Source organism: Balaenoptera acutorostrata, chromosome 15 (genome assembly GCF_949987535.1).
Source record: "Balaenoptera acutorostrata chromosome 15, mBalAcu1.1, whole genome shotgun sequence".
NCBI lineage: Eukaryota > Metazoa > Chordata > Mammalia > Artiodactyla > Balaenopteridae > Balaenoptera > Balaenoptera acutorostrata.
The window spans coordinates 26716795-26734051 of record NC_080078.1 but is presented as its reverse complement, the minus strand read 5'-3'; the positions used below and the strand labels follow the sequence as shown (position 1 = coordinate 26734051).

At 45.8% G+C, this 17257-nt stretch overlaps 2 protein-coding genes across 7 annotated transcripts in view; both read left to right on the top strand.

The window, feature by feature from the left end:
• Nucleotides 1–3337: 3337 nt before the first annotated feature.
• Nucleotides 3338–17257, top strand: part of BFAR (bifunctional apoptosis regulator) — a 31875-nt gene continuing 17955 nt past the window's right edge. For 3 of the 6 annotated variants that reach the window (XM_057529115.1, XM_007188362.3, XM_007188361.3), the window contains exons 1-2: nucleotides 3339–3492; nucleotides 15864–16200. In XM_057529115.1, the coding sequence (XP_057385098.1) occupies nucleotides 15938–16200 (263 nt within the window). In that variant the 5' untranslated portion in view covers nucleotides 3339–3492; nucleotides 15864–15937. Of the gene's footprint in view, nucleotides 3493–15863; nucleotides 16201–17257 lie in introns of all 6 variants that reach the window. The other 3 variants (XM_057529114.1, XM_007188360.3, XM_007188364.3) reach the window with 2 other exon arrangements.
• Nucleotides 5828–12632, top strand: LOC103017764 (tricarboxylate transport protein, mitochondrial-like). The gene is given in 3 exon segments (XM_057529686.1): nucleotides 5828–5931; nucleotides 11672–12347; nucleotides 12349–12632. Coding segments are annotated over 3 exon segments (1056 nt in total). The 3' UTR covers nucleotides 12625–12632.

The following is a 17257-nucleotide window of genomic DNA, read 5'->3' as shown; positions in this document are numbered from 1 at the left end:
CATTAGGTTTTCGTTGCTGCATGCCGGCTTTTTCTAGTTGCGGGAGCGGGGGCTACTCGTCGTTGCGGTGCGCGGGCTTCTTACTGCGGTGGCTTCTCTTGTTGAGGAGCACGGGCTCTAGGCACGTGGGCTTCAGCCATTGTGAAACATGGACTCAGTAGTTGTGGCACGCGCGCTCTAGAGCACAGGCTCAGTAGTTGTGACGCACGGGCTTAGCTGTTCCGCGGCGTGTGGGATCTTCCCGGATCAGGGCTCGAACCCGTGTCCCCTGCATTGGCAGGCGGATTCTTAACCACTACACCACCAGGGAAGCCCGGGCCATTTACTTCAGAAGTTTGAGTGACATGACATCCATCCAGTTGATGAATAAATATTTCTTGAGTTCCAGTTATGTGCCAGGCACCCTGAAAGGAGTGGGGATACAGTGAGGAATAGAAAAGACAAGCTCCCACTGGAGCTTAACTTGAGGGAAGAGGGGAAAGTCAGGCAGGAATCGAACTTGCCTCTTGGAAACCCAAAGTTCGCTGTGAAGAGAAAGAGCAGGGTGCTGCAATAAGAGCAATGGAAAAGAGGGTTACTTACAGAGGTGACGGGGAACGCAAACCTGAGACCTTTATCTACTGCACTAGCTACTGAGAATACTACGGTGGGCAAAACAGATTAGGTCTTGCCTGATGGAGTTTTATGTTGGTTTGTGGTTTGCAGTTGATTCACAGAGCCTACGACACTGCTGACACGTATAGATGCTCGATAAACGTGGGTTGAGTGAATGAATTCACCTTGGTCTTTCACAAAAGCCTACTATGAAAGTTGGTTAGAAGATCTGCTTTCAAAGGCTAGCTCTGCCATTTATTAGGTCTGGAATTATTCAATCTTCCTAAACCTCGATTTTCTCATCCACTAAATAGGGTTGAGGATCAGTGGTGATAATGTATGTGAATTGTAAAGCACTGTAAAAATAAATGTAAGATATGATCAGCGTTCTGACCTGCTGTCACATCTCCCTGCATTCACACCTTAGGTTTGAGAGAAATACTGAGTATGAACCACTTGTGCTTTTTGAAAAGAAGATAACCATTTTCCCCAAAAAGAAAATAATAAGAACCCTAAAGAACAAGTTAATAGTGTGACCATATTTTCCCCACCAGGTGCCACAAGTCCATTTTCCTCTACTCATTCAAAGGAAATTTATATATAGTTAATTAGGCCCACCAATCCTAGTGTGAGCAGCAGAGAGTAAATGTGAAAACCAATATGACAAGTAGTCAAACTTCAAACTTGAAATGTCTCTCTGCCTTCTAGTATGAGCTTTAAAAGTCCTAAATGGAAAGTACTGGTCACATATGGCCACTTAAGTTTAAATTTTAAGTAATTTAAGTTCAATAAATATCAAAACTTACTGCAAAGCTACAGTAATCAAAACAGTGTGGTACTGACATAAAGACATAGAGACTAATGAAATAAAGTAGAGAGCCCCCAAATAATCCCTTGAATATATGGTCAAATGATTTGCAACAAGGATGCCAAGACCATTCAGTGAGGGAAGGATACTCTTTTCAACAAATGGTGTTAAGAAAACTGAATATCCACATGCAAAAGAATGAAGTTAGAACCTTACCTAACACTGTATAAAAATTAATTCAAAATAAATCAAACATCTAAATGTAAGAGCCAAAACTATAAGGGTTTTAGAAGAAAACATAGGGAAAAATCTTCATGATGTTGGATTAGGCATTGATTTTTTGCTATGACACCAAAAGCATAGGCAACAAAAGAAAAACTCGATGAATTGAATTACATCAAAATTAAAAACTTCTGTGCATCAAAGGACACTATCAGCAAGGTGAAGAGGCAACCCACAGAATGGGAGAAAAATCTTGCAAATCATATACTGATAAAGCGTAAATATCCATAATATATAAAGAACTCCTACAACTCAAAAACACAAAAGCAAAGAATCCAATTTTAAAATGGACAAAGGACTTAAACATTTCTCCAAAGAAGATATAAATGGCCAACAAGCTCATGAAAAGACACTCAGCATCACAAATGCAAATCAAAACCACAGTGAGATATCATTTCACACCTATTAGGTAAGAAATTGGAACTTTGTGCACTGCTAGTGGGAATGTAAAATGGTACAGTCACTATGGAAAACAGTATGGTCCTTCTTTAAAAAATTAAAAATAGTATTATCATATAATGCAGCAATTCCACTTCTGGGCATACACCCAAAATAATTGAAAGTAGAGGTTTGAATAGGTTTTTGTACACCCATGTTCATAGCAGCATAATTTACAATAGCCAAAAAGTGGAAACAACCCAAGCATCTATCATCAGATGAATGGATACACAAAACGTCACGTATACCTACAGTGGAATTTTATTCTGCCTTTAAACAGAGGGAAATTCTGACACATGCTACAAAGTAGATGAACCTGGAGGACATTTGCTAAGTGAAATAAGCCAGTCACAACAAGACAAATACTGTATGATTCCACTTATATGTGGTACCTAGAGTAGTCAAATTCTTGAACAGAAAGTAGAATGGTGGTTACCAGAGGCTGGGGAAGGAACTATTGGTAATTGTTGAATGGGTATGGACTTTCAGTTTTGGAAGATGATAAAGTCCTGGATGGTGGTGATGACGGCACAACAACGTGGATACAGTTAGTGCCACTGAACTGCACACTTGAAAATGGTTAAAATGGTAAATTTTGTTATGTATCTTTCACGGCAATTTTTTAAAAATATGCTGATACCTATTGCCAGACTATCCTCCAGAAAATGAGTCATACACTCCTGGCACTAGCACAGAACATTACCAATCTTTTTACTCTTTGCCCATTTGATTGCTAGAAAAAAATAATCATCCAAAATTATCGATTTAACAATCTCCAGGCCAGTGATTTAAAACAGGTAATCCTCATGAATTCTTAACGAACCAAGACGCTGGGGAAAAAAAAAACGTGGTGATAAGAAAGTCATTTTAATTCCGATTCTTCTTAATACTGCAAATGGAAATCTAGCCATGGTTCTCTGATTTTCTGCATAAAATGTAAAGGCAAAAACAAAATTGTGGCGAGTACAGTACGGTCTTGTAATATAATTTTAATTTCCGGGCAAAGCTGTTTCCTGCAGATATAATAACAGCCACCCTGGAGGATCAAATACCACAACAGCCTCACCTTCTCGGTGAAAAGCCCTGGCTCAAGGTCTGTGCATCCAAGAGTAAGGGGCGGGACCGGCGGTAGTACGCCTGCGCGGACCTCCCCGGCCCAAGAGTGGCCGCTCTAGGCAGCGGGGAGGGCGCAGGGTCGAGGGGGTTAGGGAACGGGTGCAGCCTCTCCTCTATGGTCGCGGGCCGGGGGCACTCTCCTCCGCAGTCAGTCCTAGGTTACTTCCGGAAGTGCAGCCGTTACCTCTTCCTTTGCTTACGCTGGGGTCCAGGCGGGCGTCGATGGCCAGTTCGGCCCCGGGCTGAGCGCGGCGGTAAGCAGCGGTTTGGCGGAGGATGGCCAGTGGGCGGCCCGGGCTCAATTTGGGGGCGGGGTGTGGACCGCGGATGTGGAGGACGGGCTCCGAGCGGTGCGCGGGCTTTCTCCTCCCAGGCCCCGGTCCTGAGCAGCCCCGGTCCTGAGCAGCCGCGGTCCTGGCCTCGGGGAGTGGACCCCCGCTTAGCCAGCTTCTCCATCCCTTACCGAGAGCCCACCTCGGCACGGCTGGTCTCTTGGCCTCACCTGTGTCCCCTCCAGGGTCAGAGTCCGAGCCTGTAGTTCCAGGGTCTCCCTAGGGCGAGAGGGAGGGGACGTCGCTTCCACACACCTTGGAGGGAGACGACAGGGCGCCCGCCCCCGGGAGCGCGGGTCGCAGCCTATACAGCGCGTGCAGAATTGACCAGGCTTCTGATAGACGCCAGGCTGGGCTTCAGGTCTGACTGGCCGGGCACGTTCCAGCCCCAAGGCTGAACGATTGCTCTAGTTTTAAAAGAGGGTAACGGACGCACAGAAAGGGGAAAGTGAAATCCCAGAGTAACAGTACCAGCTCTTGTGATTCTGAGCTCACGGCTCAGAAATCTGGACTTTTGCAAAAGGTAGTTTTCTTTAAAAAAAAAAAAAAAAGAAAGAAAGAAAAGAAAAAAAGGCAAAAGAGAGGGCATGTCAAACTGGGGATCTTTGGCGGGCAGAAGGCGGCCCCCCAACTTTGGTGGGGAGGAGGAAGAGCCAGGTGCTGTCATGCCCTCAACAGTCCCCGTTGGGTCCTCCCCGCCGAAGCCCATTGGTCGGTCCTTTGTAGGTGGTCTTGATGTCACTCTCTGAAACGTCAATAGAAAGGAGTTTTGCTGTCTTCCCCGGACGCACCCCAGACCTGACGCAGAGTGCACGTGTGGGTTGGGTTGTTTTGTTTGTTCTTGTCACAGCTATTTTGTAAACAAGCCAGCCTAGGGATATACAAATCCATATCTCCATAAACTTGATGGAAAAATTGTGCTTCTCCAGGGCAGTTCTGTCTTTTTTTTTTAAGCTCCAGTATTTGGCACTGGTACTACCTACATAGCTGGCACTAAATAAATACCACTGTTAACAATACCAATCAACCATACAGCAGACTTTTTGAATATCTATAGATAGAATTTGTCATTTAAGCTTCCTTCAAAGGAGGTGTTATTATCCTGAACTTATAAATGGGAAATAGGAGGCTCAGAGCAGATAAATGTGATCTGGTTTGGAACCCAGGTCTGTCTAACCTTTAAGACCATACTGTTTCAACTATACCAGCCTCTCCAGGGAAATCATAGTCTAGGAGATAAGAAAACATGCACAAATAAAAGTTACACTAATGCACAGAGGCAGGAAGATTAATTTGGGTTATGAGGGGAGTTAGTTATTAAAGATTTTCAAGTGACAATTGAATTGGGTCTTGTCAGTTGGACACTTTTGACCCAGAGATGGTGTGGCGCTGTGTTACAAATGGAGGGAACAGGGTGATATGAAAAAATGCCCAAGGAGCAGGAATTAATAGGTGGGACTAGAGTATAATGTGTGAGTAGGTGAAGAGTAGGAGGTAATCAGGATAATAGTAATAGCTAACACTTATTTTGCACTTACTATGTGCCAGGCACTATTAGTGCTGTGCATGCATTAATTCATTTAATCCTGCCAACAACCCTATCAGGCAGGTCCTATTCATATTCCCATTTTACAGATGAAGAATCTGAGGCACAGAGAGGTTAAGTGACTTGCCTGAGGTCACACAACTAATAATTGCAGGCTTTGGGATTAAAATTCAGTCATTTTGGCCCCAGAGTTTGTGCTCTTAGTTAAAAAGTTATGTTGACTGCAGCTGGGCCATAAAGATTCTTAAATGACAAGCTTATGACCATAGGTTTTATATTCTCACAGTTGGGAAGGTTTTGAGCAAAGGAAGGACTTGATCAGAATTTTGCTCCAGGAGGATGATTCAGACAGTGGCGAGAGGAGGGACTAGAGAGAAGAGGAAATGAGATTGCAAGTGTTATTTAAACTTGATTTTGTTAATATCTCGCCTATACCTAGTATGACACATATACTTAGGCATCTAAGTGTTTATTTGTATGTAACAGCTCTCTAGTTCCCAAACATCCATGTACCTAAGAATATTCTAAGGGGTTTGTTTAAATGAACATTCTTGGGCCTCTCTGCCAAATATCTTTGAGTTCACCAAACTTCCCAGGTGATTCTGACGGAAGTTCTAAGAAACTTCTGTGAAAGAAGTCAAAGATTTGTGGATTTGATTTTCAGCTACAAATATCTAGAACTCAGCTTTGTGCCAGTTGCTGTCAGGTACAATGATAGAATTCTCTGGCTTGGTTCCTGACCTTCAGGAGCTCAGAATTTGGTCAGAGAGGCAAAGACTACTCAACCATCAGTGTGCAAAACCTGAAAAGGATTCGTTAGTTTAGAATGTGTGAATCGTAAGGGAATAGTTTAAAACCCGATAGCTAAGGTGTGGGTTACTGGTAACCACCAGTAGTTTTTTATCACTTTGAGTCATTAGGCATCTCCAGTGTTTCATACGAGATAGGTCGTTGATTATATGCCACAGAGCAGACACGGAAGAGGGGAGACCAGGACACACTTCCCCGTGTGCTCTTGTCTTGCCCAGCACCACTCACAGGCAGTAAATCACAGGGTCTCAAATTTCAGGCAGCTGGTCAGTGTCCAGTGAGCTAGCTAGCTGCCTTTGCCCTAGTGATTTCTGACCCTGTCTAGAAAGAAAATCTGTCTATTTTCTTGGAAGATAGACAAAGTTTTGTCTATTGGAGTTGGAGTTGGAACTCCACTCAATTGGAGTTGGAAAAACACAAAGTTTTGTACAGTAAGAGCCTGGAAATGCTTCTCTTAAGTTAATGAAAGCCAGCTTCCGCCACCTGCAAGAAGTACATATCATGTTCTGTTTTATTTGCCGTTTCTGACCTTTGCCTTGCTTACATTTGGACACATTTCTTTTTATCTCATAATCACGAGAAATGGGTGGTCCCTCTTTGGACATTTGATAATGTCTGTAGCATTCTGCTAGTGTTTATAGTGGTGTCCCCAGGGGTGGACTGGGGGGGCTGGTGCCAGAAATGGGGGTTCACCCAAGCACCCTCACCCCTATTTCTCTTGTGAATATTTCTGCTTATTTATCTCATATGAGGAACAGCATGCTCACCCTAACAGCCACAAGCTGGAGTCCACATGTTCCAAAATGCAGTGATGTCAGATTCTAGTTTGGATTTCTCAGCTTCGCAGTGGCCCCTCTATGACGTGGCCTAGACCAATATAGTGTTACGAGGACAGGCTTTATGTCAGACCATCATTTAAAACGTGGCTCTGAATCTCCTGGTGGTCCAGGGGTTAAGACCCCACGCTTCCACTGCAAGGGGCATGGGTCCGACCCCTGGTTGGGGACCCCGCATGCTGCACAGCATGGCCAAAAAAAAAAAAAAGAAGAAATTGTGTTGTTGTTTAAAAAAACAAACAAAACCTGGCTCTGTCCTATACTAATTAGGTCTCCATTTTCTCATCAGTAAAATGGAGATGATAGTAGTAACTATCCCGTAAGATTGTTGTGCCTCTCACATTATGTAAGGGCTCAGTAAACATCAGCAATTGTCATTATTCTCTGTTGTTGGGTAATATGTAATGAGAAGAAATAACCTAACTAGAGACCCATCTAAAGCCAAAAGCTTTTTATTCTTGCAGTGAACATCTCTGGTAAGAAGTGATTGAGATCATATTTTTCAGGCTAGAATCCCAATAAATTAGCTCTTCAAAAGATTATTCATAAAATGTTAGGTATGTATTATAGTCACAATCAGTGTTTTGTTGAGTGAAGAGGTAGAACCATAATTATATAACACTGAACCAAACAGCTTGATAATTACACTTTCTAAAGAGTTAACAGTCATCACATAATGAAGTCTTCAGAAGCTAAGGTATAAAAATTCTTAAACTCAGAATTAATGCAATCTTCTTTGATAAACTCAATAAAAATTATTATATTAAGTTTCTTAAATGTGAGTTGAGTGATTAAACAATGAAATAGGTTACAGCAGTGCCCCTGCCTCCTCCTGGAGAATAACCCTCTGGATAAATCCACAGATAAGCACTTGACCAACAACTTTCCTTCCAGGGACAAAATAGCCAAATTCATTCTAGGGTCTTCAGTGACATAGAATTATTGGGACAGTATATGTGTCCCAGCCCTTTTTTTTTTCCCATGGATTTTCGGATAACTATACCATGTCAGTTAGGTATTTCTTTGGGAGAACATACATAGGGTCATGGTGATAGATATCTTGTGATAATTGTTTCCTATCAGTTGTGCCAACAGACCTAACCCATGAACATTCTAGAAAAAGTAAGCTGTACAATTTGTTCATATGTGCATATTCATGTCATATTTCACATGTTAATGCTTTGTAAGATTTTATGCCATTTCTTGACATTGCCACTTTAGAGATGGTGTGCTCCTCTGGAAGTAATATCTCTCCAGGTGTTAAAAAGTTACATGGTCGGGAATTCCCTGGCGGTCCAGTGGTTAGGACTCCATGCCTCCACTGCAAGGGGCACAGGTTCAATCCCTGATCGGGGAACTAAAATCCCACATGCTGTGTGGCGCAGCCAAAAAAAATAAAATAAAAAGTGTCCATGTCTCTTGCAATAAAAGCAAATGGCCATTTCAATAAATAAATAAAGGTTACATGGTAGCAGAAGTTGTTGGTTATATGGCATGGGCATGAGAACCACCAGCTTAGGGATTCCTTACTTGTATGGATTGGGAAATGTCACCCACTGGAACGTGCTGTGGAGGAAGGGACCACGTTTATTGAGCACTTCCTATGAGTTGTGCTCTTCACGCTCAGGGCAGCCCTGTGAGATCAGGAGCAGTAACCCCATTGCTTCTATATGCTGATGTGAGCCTTGGAGAGGATGAATAATTTGCCTGTGATCTCATGGCTCATAGTGAAGCTGGGAGTCAGAACCTGTCTTCTGATTTTAAAACTGAGATGCATTACACTGTCTCTCAGAACCAGCAAGTAAGTAATACATCCAAAAAATTAAAATAAGTGTTTTAAAGGCCTCTACTGAAATATTTGATAAATAGGAAACCCCCGGACTCTCACTCATTTTGAGCTAGGTCTGTGAGAATATGATGAGAATAAAGCTGACTTAGAAGTTTTAGTCTTGGCCCCTGCCCTCAGGTTCATCCACAGCCTTTCACACACACAGTCTACTGAGCCTCTGAGGCTAAAGCAGAATAGAAGCGGTAATGTAGAAAAGTGTGTGGGAAACCTCATAAGCAATCACTTTCTCAGCAATAAGTAAGCTTATAGAACTCCAGAAGCTTTCTAACCTAAGGCCAGTCAACCTAGAAATGTCATACACTCATCGGCAGACCCTGTAGGCATCACCTTATGGAATAGGTTGTGAAAACACAAACATCCACAGGGGTCAGGCAGCTCATGGAAACGAGGAAACCAGCTGGGTGAGGACTGCAGCAAACTGGAGCCAGCTGGCCCTGTGTGAAGGGGGCAGCTGCTCAGATACTCAGCTTCAGCTGATTCTTGTCGCACAAAAGGAGAGCCCAGTGTTGCCAGATCTTCTGATTTTCAGAAGCAGCCAGGAATCTGGGTTTTTATGTGAAATGAGATTTTTTTAAATGCTGGCACCAAATTCAGTAGAAAAGAAGAGAAGAAGGAAGAGGAGGAAAGAAAGAGAGAGCAAGGGGGAGGGGCAGATAGAGAAGCACCACGTGAAGAAAAAGACTAGATGTCGCCACCGAGGAGCGGTGGCTGCCGCTGTTGAGACTGCCAGGTCCGGAGGGTGGCCGCTCTTGACGGTAACGCAGCCACGCTGTGAGAAGTCTCGCCTGGGTTCATTACAGGCACTCTAGGAAGCCAGGGCGGTGGGTGCTTTAAGAAAGCCCTTATCCCACTGGATAAACAATGATTCTTAACCTTATTTGGGTCTTGGTCCCTTTTGAGATCAAATAAAAACTCTAGATTTCCTTCAGGAAAACACTCGTGTGCACAAACACAAGCTTGGCAAGTGATCTCAGAGTGTGCCCTGACACCCTGAAGTGCCAATCCGGACATCAGTTGGAGACACAACTTCAACTTTCAGAAACTGCAGCTCTTCAGAGTGACTCAGTCCAGCGGTCTCGCTGTGCTCTTCAATTATGTGGTGTTCCAGCCATCATTTTATTTTATTTTTAAATTTATTTATTTATATTTTGGCTGCATTGGGTCTTTGTTTCTATGCGCAGGCTTTCTCTAGTTGGGGCGAGCGGGGGCTACTCTTTGTTGCGGTGCACGGGCTCTAGGCATGCGGGCTCGGTAGTTGTGGCTTGCGGGCTCTAGAGTACGGGCTCAGTAATTGTGGCTCACGGGCTTAGTTGCTCCACAGCATGTGGGATCTTTCTGGACCAGGGATTGAACCCGTGTCCCCTGCGTTGGCAGGCAGATTCTTAACTACTGCGCCACCAGGGAAGCCCTCATGTGATGTTTAAGCACAGACCAAAGTGCCTCCATGTGAACAGGGCACTGGGAGTGGGAATGGAATGATTCTCCTCGCCCCTGTCCTAACCACGTCCCCCAAGTCTTCTCTGAGGCTTTGCGACAAGGTGGAAAGAGCAGTAGGCTGCGGGCGTGTTCTAACACGTGCTTCCTTGTGAAGACACTCAGCCAGCGAACCAGCTCCAGCCTGCTGGTGTGTGTGCCGAGTTTGTAGAGAACAGTTATAAACATCCTCAAAGGAACATTGGGCCTTCTCCTCAAAGAAGCCTTTAACCATTGCCAGTGCAGGAGGGTGTGTTTATCCACGTCAGAAGGCCCCAACTTGGAACTCTAGTATCTGAGCTAGATTTTTATCACCTAAGAGGCACTTTCCTCCTCTAAAAGTACTGCTTTCTTTAATGGAAAGAACCCAAACACAGACAGCAATAGCAGAAGAGATCAGCTGAATTCAATTAAGCTGTGCATTCTTTCTCTGTTAACGTCCAGTTTTGAATTTTGGGTAAAATGAAACGAGCAAGATTCCTAAGAAGTAATCAAAGTCCATGCAGTTTCTAGTTTGTCAAGGACAACTAAAGAACAGTGAGTGGCCACCTCAGCTTTTCAAAATATGACTTTTTTTTAAAAAATAGATCCTTAATGTTTTGTGCCCTCTACATTTTTTTTTTAGTATTTATTTATGTGGCATGCAGGGTCTTTCGTTGCGGCGTGCAGGCTTCTCTCTAGTTGTGGCACGCAGGCCCTAGAATGCACAGGCTCAGTAGTTGCGGCTCGCAGGCTTAGTTGCCCCGCGGCATGTGGGATCTTAGTTCCCCAACCAGGGATCGAACCTGCGTCCCCTGCATTGGAAGGCAATTCTTAACCACTGGACCATCAGGGAAGTCCCAAAACATGACTTATAAAATACACTTCTGATGTCTGTGTGTGATTTGTTTTCTCTCACGAGAGATAAACTTTCAGATCTGGTAAACTAAGAATTACTCGTGCATTCTAGTTTTAAAAGGTTAATTTGTGAGAAATTAATTTCCATATATGTTGTCATTTCAAATGACTCCGAGATCCATACACTTGGCCTCCCCCTTAACTCCCAGCACCAGTTTCAGATCTCCACCTGCTCACTAGACAGTTCCACCTGGAGATCTGGTCATCACCGCAAACTCAACTTTTCCGAAATTCAACTTGCTTCTCTTCAAGCTGGGCTCCGTTTGTTTACAGTGACTCATTTCTATCAGCAGAACTGTTCTTCCCCAGTTCTAGAACCTAGACAACATCTTTGATCATTCTGCTCTCTAATCACCAAAGCCCATAAAGGATTTTTGTAACATCTCTTGGATAGATTGATCCCTTTCTTTGCATTTTCGTGTTTGCCACCTTAGTCTCAGAAGTGACAGCACCTCACTTCTACCTTGTCCCAGCCCAGCCCGCCTTCCTGATGGGATTTATCATCCTCAAGGACAGCTTTGCTGATCTTAGTGCCTCCGAAACCTTTATGTGCTCCCATCTGCCCACCTCTCATTAACCAGGCGCACAAGACCCTGTATCAGACCTGTATCTCCAGGTATATCACTCACTGCTCCCCAGGAAACACCAAGAACAGCACCCAATTCAAGCCCATGTCTTCTAACCCGTTAGAAGAGAGGCCGCTGCCGGGCCCCCCACCCCACCCGCCAGAGCCACGCCCCACGCTCTGGCGGCAGGGGCGCCCGCGCCCAGGAAGGCCACCGTCACACACCCGGGGAAGGCGATCCTGGCAGGCGACATCGAAATCTGCATCACTTTCCCCACCGAGTACGTGAAGACGCAGCTGCAGCTGGACGAACGCTTGCACCCGCCGCGCTACCAGGGCATCGGGGACTGCGTGCGGCGGACGGTCCACAACCATGGCGTCCCGGGCCTGTACCGCGGCCTCATCTCCCTGCTTTACGGCTCCATCCCGAAGGCGGCCGTCCGGCTCGGGATGTTCGAGTTTCTCAGCAACCACATGCGGGACGCCCAGGGACGGCTAGACAGCACGCGCGGGCTGCAGTGCAGCCTGGGTGCCGGTATGGCAGATGCCGTGGTGGTTGTGTGCCCCATGGAGACCATCAAGGTAAAGTTCATCCATGACCAGACCTCCCCCAGCCCCAAATACAGAGGATTCTTCCACGGGGTCAGGGAGATCGTTTGGGAACGAGGGCTGAAGGGGACGTACCAGGGCCTCGTGGCCACCGTGCTGAAGCAGGGATCCAACCAGGCCATTCTCTTCTTCGTCTTGACCTCCTTGCGCAACTGGTACCAAGGGGACAACCCCAACAAGCCCATGAACCCTTCTGATCACTGGTGTGTTTGGAGCCATCACAGGCACAGCCAGTGTCCGTGGGAACACTCCTCTGGACATGATCAAGACCCGGATGCAGGGCCTGGAGGCTCACAAGTACCACAAAATGTGGGACCGTGGCCTGCAGATCCTGAGGAACGAGGGGCCCAAGGCGTTCTACAAGGGCACCGTCCCCCGCCTGGGCCGGGTGTGCCTGGACGTGGCCATCGTGTTTGTCATCTACGACGAGGTGGTGAAGCTGCTCAACAAAGTGTGGAAGACGGACTGAGCCCCGGGGTCTGCACATGGGCTGCCCCCAGCGCCCCCTTCTCGCGATTCCAGTGCAGTCGTGCCAAAAGACCCCCTTCCCCTGTCCCTCGCAGTCCATGGCCCAGGGCTGTCCCCTGTGGCCGTCGAGTCCATGTGTCCCCTGTGGTCTGTATGACACCACCATGGTGTCCATGTGTCCAGCTGAGACCGGGTGTTCCTCTAGCCTGTGAACCTGTGTGCACTTGTCCACGTGCTTACTCGTGTGCCTGTGTTTCATGTTTCGTGTCCTGTGACCCTGTGCCCCACTTCCCGGGGTGCCCGTGTGGCCTGGGTCATGGCCCCGTAGCCATGGCCTGGCCCCAGCCCAGTGCCTTCCACCCCGGGCAGCAGGGGCATCGCCCTGGCCTACCACAGCTGCCTCCGGGCCTCAGCCTGGCCTCACTGCATTCCAGGGGCTGCCTATCCCCCCGTGTCTCCCGCCACTGGCCTTAACCAGCCCTTGGGCCCTCCCTCCGCCCCAGACAGGGTGGCACCTGGCACTCTCAGGACCACCCTTGCGAGGCAGAGTAAACCGGGTCCTGCTGCAGCCTCCTGTCCCTGCGTCAGCCCGTCTGCGGGTGGGCAGTGGGGGCCACGCCTCTCCTCACCCGAGGACACTGTCGGGGCCAGGCAGGCTGGTGGGCAGGCGAGCTGCGGCCACAGTGTCAGCCCTCTGGGAGGCCTGGCACCAGGCCAAGGAACATCCGGCCTCCATCCAGGCCTTGCCTGTGGCCTGGGGGCAGGATACTGCAGGGTCAGCTGGAGGGTGTGTCCTTGGGGGTCACTTGGTAGGCAACATCGAGGGGACAGAGGAGAACTACCCCACACTGGTGGTTGGGCCTGGAGACAGTGCTCTCGGCCTCTTGTCGGCCCTGCAGCCTGTGGCCCAGCCCAGCTTACTCCCTCATGGTTTCCCTGTGAAATGGTCTGCTTGAGGAGCACTGCTTTGGGGTGACCAATTTCTGGTCCCCTGAGACTCTGAGCAGGAGGCCCTTTCTTAAAAAAAAAAAAAAAAAAAAAAAAGTCCTTCTTCCAACACTGAATCAAGATGTGCTCATAAACGTACTTAAAGTGCCCGCTGGTGCCCAGCTCCCCAGAGATGGTCAATAGCTAGCAATGGTCCAATTATTATTTCCTGGGATAATACTGTCCACATGGTAGTTGTTTAATCCATAGTAGCCAAATAAAGGAACTACTTTATCAAAATGATGATTCCTTTTTCTAAAAACCTATACGGGGCTTCCCTGGTGGCGCAGTGGTTGAGAATCTGCCTGCCAGTGCAGGGCACACGGGTTCGAGCCCTGGTCTGGGAAGATCCCACATGCCGCGGAGCAACTAGGCCCGTGAGCCACAATTACTGAGCCTGCGCGTCTGGAGCCTGTGCTCCGCAACAAGAGAGGCCGCGATAGTGAGAGGCCCGCGCACCGCGATGAAGAGTGGCCCCCGCTTGCCGCAACTAGAGAAAGCCCATGCACAGCAACGAAGACCCAACACAGCCATAAATAAATAAATAAAAAAAAAAAAAAAAAAAAAACTTAAAAGAAAAAAAAAAAAAAAAACCTATACGTATGAGATCTCCTACTTCCTTAGTAATTTGAAGAGGCTGCCCAAAGGAAAGCAGTTAGAAAATGTTTAAATGTTCCTAAACATACAAATAATGAGCAAATATGATTGCTTTTTATAATTTTCTCTATATTTTTGCAGTTATTGTAACATCATTTTCATTAAGAACAGCTTGGTGAATACAGAAAACCAAAACCAAGAAAATCATGATCCTCCCCCACCCAACCAACTAAATACTTCATTGTATTTTCTTCTAGTCTTTGTTTATAGATTTGCTTGTTTAAAATATAGTGTTATCATGCTCTATATAAAATTTGTGCCCTGTAAAAGGTGATAAAATTCTCTGAAAATCAGGGAAATTGCTACCATTTATGGTCTACTTACCGTATGCCAGGCACTTTACTTGCATTCTCTTACTTAACTCTCAAAACCTCCCAATGGGGTAAATACTATTACCATCCCTATTTATATATGAGCAACCTGAGACTCAAAGAAATCCAGAGCGCAAAGCTAGTAAATGGCAGAGCTGGGGTAAGAATGCAGGCAGCCCAGCCCTGGGACCTGTGTTCTTAACCACTGCCTGCAAAGAGCCCTTCTCTGCGTGACCAGTGTGGGTGATCGAGAGCCATTTACCTTCTTTCCTGTGACAACAGTGAGATTGAGAAACTCTTGCCCACCAGTGCCTACGCCATGCTAATTCCAGTAACAATCTGAATAATCATTTCTTTAGCCCCTGTTTGCACCATCCACCACCCTAGTTCACTATCTCTGACCCTCACAAGAAGCTTTGAAGGTTTGTGTACTGTAAGCACCATTCCACAGCTGAGGACACACGGCTCAGAGAGCCCAGGTAACTTAGGCACCGTCCTGGAGATGGAGAGCTGAGCTTCTAACTCCACGGCGCCATCATACTGCTTCTCAATGAAAAACTCCCCGAAGACCCAGATAAGGATGAGAAGAGAACGGTCCTTAGCCATCTGCATATTAGTGACATTAGTGTGTTTCTGTGGCACCGAACTGGTGGGATCCAGAAGGCAGGATGTGCACGTTTCGGTTGGTTTGGGGTTGCGGGGGGGGCGTGGATATTAAGCCCCAGGCAAGTGGACCTGACGCAGGGCACCTCAGAGAACCAGGCCTCACTGTCTTCCAGGTACTGTTCCTGTGGAAGCCTCTGAAATCAGGTGTCAAAAGAAATACTTACCTAAGGGGAAGGCAGATTTGTTTGGATGAACTCTGTTATTTATATGAAGTACATCTCTTGTTGCCGACTCCAGACGTTTTCATGGGCCAAGAAGCTGGCTTATTTAAAATTATGTACGTTGAAAGGACTTTAGAAATTTCATTGAGAAAACTGAGGCCAGAGAAATTACACGTTCAAAGGAAGTTAGCAGAATGGAAGGATCTAGAATTCTCCAGCCTCTCCCATCCAAGTCGATTGAACTTTCCACTACACTATTTTGCTTTACCTAATTTTTGAAAGTATGACAATAGGTCAGAAAATTTTAGTGATGTTTATGTGGTTTATGGAATGTAAATTTTTAGAAACCAAATTTGTCACATTTAAAAATCAGAGCTTTAATATCAATAGAATGGCTGTAATCTCAAACACCTACTATATTATTTTTCCTATTTCTGTTGTTGTCTCTTTTTTTCTAGATTTCGCGATGCTTTGCAGCAGTTTTCTGAGTCTGGAATTTTCTATGTCTGTGGATCCCAGAATTTGCTAAGAGATGGAAGAGTCTCCGCAGAATGATCTGAACACGACAAGCCTTGAGGAAGAGGACCCTCTCCAGAGCAGCAGCCCTCGGATTTCTGTTAGGGAATTTTCCTGCCACTGCTGTTACGACATCCTGGTTAACCCAACCACCTTGAACTGTGGGCACAGCTTCTGCCGGCACTGCCTAGCTCTGTGGTGGGCCTCTTCGAAGAAAACAGAGTGTCCAGAATGCAGAGAAAAATGGGAAGGTTTCCCCAAAGTCAATATTCTCCTCAGGTAATGCTCAGCCCATGCGGGTAGCTCATTGGGCCTGTACAGTGTGGTTTCTCTTACTGGGAGCAGCCGCATCTGGAAAGGCCAGAGAGGTGGAGCCCACTGCCTCAGGGGTCATTCTGGATCTGCTGGCATGTGAGTCAGGGAGCTCAACGACCTGGAAGTCCCGGCTCCCTTCCTCACAGGTGACCGTGATTTGTTTGTTTATTATAAATGAGGGAAAGAAAGAAACGCTGGTTATCAGACCATTGTCTGTAACTCTTTGTACATAATACATCTTATTGATGTGTATTCACTGAGAACACCCTAGGTCTCATAGAGAAAATGGTCTAACTGTATGATTCTCAAAAACTGGTTTGATGCTGGTTTTCATAATCTTTGACTAGACTCTGTTGCATTTATCACATTAATAGAATTTCTCATGCATGGCATCACACAACAGTTGATAAGACCTTCAGATAGCAGGTTTTTTTCTGCTTCCATTCATAATGTTCATCATGTACCTGTGAGTTCTTTGAGGCTAAAATCCTTTTCTCTTGCCTTCTTGTTATCAACAGAGTACCAGGAAGTTCCATGAAAACATTAACCCAGCATTCTCTTTTTCACAGGAGATGTATTTACACACACTTTGCTCTGACCTTTCAGCCTTGGTTTACCTGCAGGTTAATCTTAAATTGAAGAAGGGTTCTCTGATTGTGTATAATCGAAAATGAAGAGCCTACAGTATGACCTGAGGGTTGGTCTCACTCTTCACTACTGAACTGCACCTTTTTTCTTTTTTATGAGTTAATTTTTAATAACATAAGCAGTACATATATAGTCATTTACATTCTTTTAAAAAAATCAGAACATTGCTGATGAAGACCCCTTCAACCCCTCCTCCCCCGTCTTACAATTCTTCCTTCCTTTTTCTCAGAGTAATTTCAGTTATGACTTAGTTGTCATCTTTCAGATTTTTAAAAATACTTTTATACATTTATGTGCCAATAGGAAATGCACATATTTCCTCACATCAGTGGTGTACTGTCTGTGTTTCTGCAGTTTACTATTTTATTCAACA